Source organism: Octopus sinensis, linkage group LG6 (assembly GCF_006345805.1).
Source record: "Octopus sinensis linkage group LG6, ASM634580v1, whole genome shotgun sequence".
NCBI classification, from domain to species: Eukaryota; Metazoa; Mollusca; class Cephalopoda; order Octopoda; family Octopodidae; genus Octopus; species Octopus sinensis.
The window spans coordinates 33,854,894-33,858,840 of NC_043002.1; the positions used below are offsets into that span (position 1 = coordinate 33,854,894).

Sequence of the window (3,947 nt, forward strand, 5' to 3'; positions counted from 1 at the left end):
GAAAACATGAAGTTTCGGCATGGAATTGAATGTATTTCATTCATTCATACATACATATATACATACACGTATGCTTGTATAATATATACATACTACATACATACATACATACATACATACATACATATATATATATATATATATATATATATATATATATATATATATATATATATATAAACACACACATGCACATATATGTGTGTATGCAAATACATAATGTATACATACACAGACAGAAAGATGTGTGTATGTTTGTGTGCGCGTATGTATATATATATTACACACACACGCACACACATATATACAGAGAAAGAAAGAGAAAGAGATTGCCATAAATATGTTTATATATGTTTATACATAATATATATGTGTGCGTGTACATATATATATATATATATATATATATATATACTTATATGTATGCAAGTATGTATAGGTATGTGTGTGTGTGTGTGTGTGAGATAAAGTGTGCACGTGAATATGCGTGTGTCGGCGCGTGCGCGCGCGCGCGCGCGCGCGTGTGTGTGTGTGTGAATACATATGTATATGTATGTGTGAAAGTTTCAGAATTTCACTGACTCATTCTTTACATCTTGGACGTTATTGCCGCTGGCGATCGCATTGAATGTTTGGTCAACATCTGAGGTTGTCTTTCTGATATTGCTACTGTGGCTGTTGGTAGCTTGCCTGGGTCTGTTATTGTTGGTATCACCTCATTGTTGGTGGTGGTGAACAGGAAACTAGGTAGATTCGTACTGTTTGACAAAGCTGTGGTCAGCAACGGTTTGTGTGCGTGTGTGTTCTGTAGAGGAAATGCTGTGGGGTTCATATGCGAGTTACGACCGAAAAACGTGGCATTGGTACAGTTAGTGGAGTTGTTGTTAATTCGACTAGGACACGATGTGACTGGATTTACCACAGCAGTTGGCGATGGGACATTCAAGTAGGAAGTGCCATGGGAGCCCTGAGCTACATATGGGTTATATCGATGAAGGCTTCGAATGGAGGTTCCAGTGGTACAGGTCAGATTCGAACCAGCTCCGTACTGCATGCGTGTAACTTGTGAGGCGACTCGACTGATCGTGTCTCGATAGACATTACCAGTATTAATAGAAGCGTCAGGTCTGAATCTGGTCTGAAGGTAAGACATGATACGTATACAGCGACTATCGTTTGTGTCAATGCCCTCCACATCGGTCATGTAACGAACCACCTCCTGCATACATTCATTGTAACCAACTTGGTAGTGATGCATGAAGTCGGCCCAAACATCAGACGTAAACCAGTCACCTGCGGATAAATAGATATATGATATTAGTTTTTAATTTTTTCAAATAAATAGATAAGTATCATATAAATTTCTCCTGAAATAATACATATTATCTTACTGTCACCTCAGATCAACACGTTTTACATTATTCATTACCTTAACAATAAACACACACACACACGCACGCACACACACACACACACACACACACACACACACACACACACACACACACATGTATGCATATACATACATACATACATACATACATACATACACACATATATATATACACACACACTCACAGAGGGTGCATAAGGTATTCGAAGACATACCTTTTTGGGTCATTGCTGCATTTTTTTGCTGACTCTGTATAATCTTTCTTTCAGAAAATAGTATTGGTAGACCCTCAACTTACTCAAGAAATGAAGAGGCATGCTGTTATTCTGGTTATAAAGGTTGAACATAAAGATTTAGAAATATCTCGAGTTTTAAAAGTTGCCAGAGCTTTCGTCTACAAAGTTTGTTAGGAGCTAGAGACTGAAGATGGAAACGTATCACCAGTATCAAAGCATAAAGAGTATTGTAAACGCTCTGAAATCATCAGAACACCAGAATTTATCCAGCTACTTCAACAGACCATTGATTACAATCCCAGAAAGTCCGTGAGGTTAATTGCAAAAGATCTCCATTTGTCAGAAGGAACAGTCAGAAATGTTGTCCACGAAGACATCAGATATAAGCAAAAGAAAATCACTACATCAGAACTAAAAGGCTCTTAAACAAACTGAAAAATCCAGTAGAAGATTTGATTTGGTTTTTCGCAAACGAAGAAAACTTCGACCAAGATCAAAAAAGTAAACAGAAGAAATGACAGATGGTTATGTGCAGATCCGTCTGAAGTTTCAAGTGCTAAGCATACAAAATTTTCTGCAATTGTCATAGTTTTAGGGGTTGTCAGCAATGAAGGACATGTGGTGCCTCCTTAATTCTTTCCACAAGGCCTCCTACATTGAGGTTCTGGAAATAATTGCATGTAATGGAAGGCCATATGTGTTTCAGTAAAACTCTACACTATCACACATGGCTCTAGTAACGCAGGAATGAATGAATGAAAATTATCATGATCACATAACCCCTAACATTTGGCCCCCTAATTCCCCATATCTCAATCCATTGGACATGTGTGACATTGTTGAGAGAGAGGTCAATGAACACGCCCATAACACCAAAGATTCTATGAAAGCTGTCATAGTCAGAGTAATGTCCAGAATGAACCAGGACCAATTGATTCGAGCATGTAGATGACTAAGATCTCATACAGAAGCAGTTGTCGAACTGAAGGTGGCGTTATTGAATAACACTTTAGAAAAGAAGATTTATTTTTATCCTCATAGTATTTTTTCATAAATAAAGTTATTATCTGTTCTTATATATGTTTTTCTTTTATAAACATGAATCTGCGCTCAAATACTTTACGCACCCTGTATATATATATATATATATATATATATATATAAAAGAAAAGTTTACGAAAATAAACAAAAGACGAAGGCAGGTGGAGTACAAACAAACAAATGTATTAGTATAGCGCTCAGGAATAGAAAAAAGTCTTTTATGTTTCGAGCCTACGCTCTTCGACAGAAAGATACACAGAAAAAAACAAGGAGAAAAAATATGCGTGTAGGAGCTAGCGATCTATCATGGCGTCACAGTAGGAATTTTTTTTTACAATTAGATTTACGTTTGTTACTGTTAGGTTTAAAGCTCCACGTGGGCTATCATAATCTCGTCTGCTTCATGTATAGTTGTAAATTACTTTTATAATGAGTGGTATTACAAGTTATTAACTGCAGAGCAAATGTAGGAGAAATAAGGATAAACAAAGGTTTATGTTATCGTTCGTAAGCGCGTTTCACCGTTCTCGTTGTTTAGGGACCAACAATAGGTGTTCGAAGTGCATTTAGATGCTCAACAACAACGGACCATCAGGTACATAGTTATCTGGAAATTAATACAACAAAGTGTTCTCTGATGGTCCTTTGTGGTTGAGGATTTAAATGTACTACGAATACCTATAGCTGGGTTCCGAACAACTATAATGGTGAATCGTGTATATACATATGTGTTATTAAGTTAGACATGTCCTGGGCCAATACTGGCAAAAAAGTAAGTAAAGTATACGTGCATATACATACGTACATACATATATATATATATGCATGTATATGTATATATATATATGTATGTGTGTATATATATATGTATGTATATACATACATATATATATATATATATATAATATATATATATATATATATATATGTGTGTGTGTGTGTGTGGTGTGTGTGTGTGTGTATATATATATATATATATATGTGTGTGTGTGTGTGTGTATATATATATATATATACATATATATATGAATGTACATATGTATACATACAAACACGTGAATGTATACATACGTACATTCATACATACACACATATATACATGTCTGTGCGAGCGCGTGTGTGAATAAACATCAAATTATGGGGAAAAAATCATACACATACACATACACATACACATAAAGGCACTCAAATACACACGCAGACATACACACGTACAGAGTCAAGCAACAACTGAAAGGACGAGAATATTATTGGAGAGGGTAACGCTCTTTTACAGT

General features: G+C 35.7%; 1 protein-coding gene across 2 annotated transcripts in view; it reads right to left on the reverse strand.

Annotated features, from left to right (window-relative positions):
* Window positions 1–346: 346 nt before the first annotated feature.
* LOC115213417 (transcription factor HES-4) overlaps window positions 347–3,947 on the reverse strand; it is a 105,461-nt gene continuing 101,860 nt past the window's right edge. Inside the window, exon 4 of one of the 2 annotated variants that reach the window (XM_029782380.2) lies at window positions 347–1,293. In XM_029782380.2, coding sequence (XP_029638240.1) covers window positions 590–1,293 — 704 coding nt within the window. In that variant the 3' untranslated portion in view covers window positions 347–589. The remainder of the gene's footprint in view (window positions 1,294–3,947) is intronic. The other variant, XM_036503818.1, reaches the window with a different exon arrangement.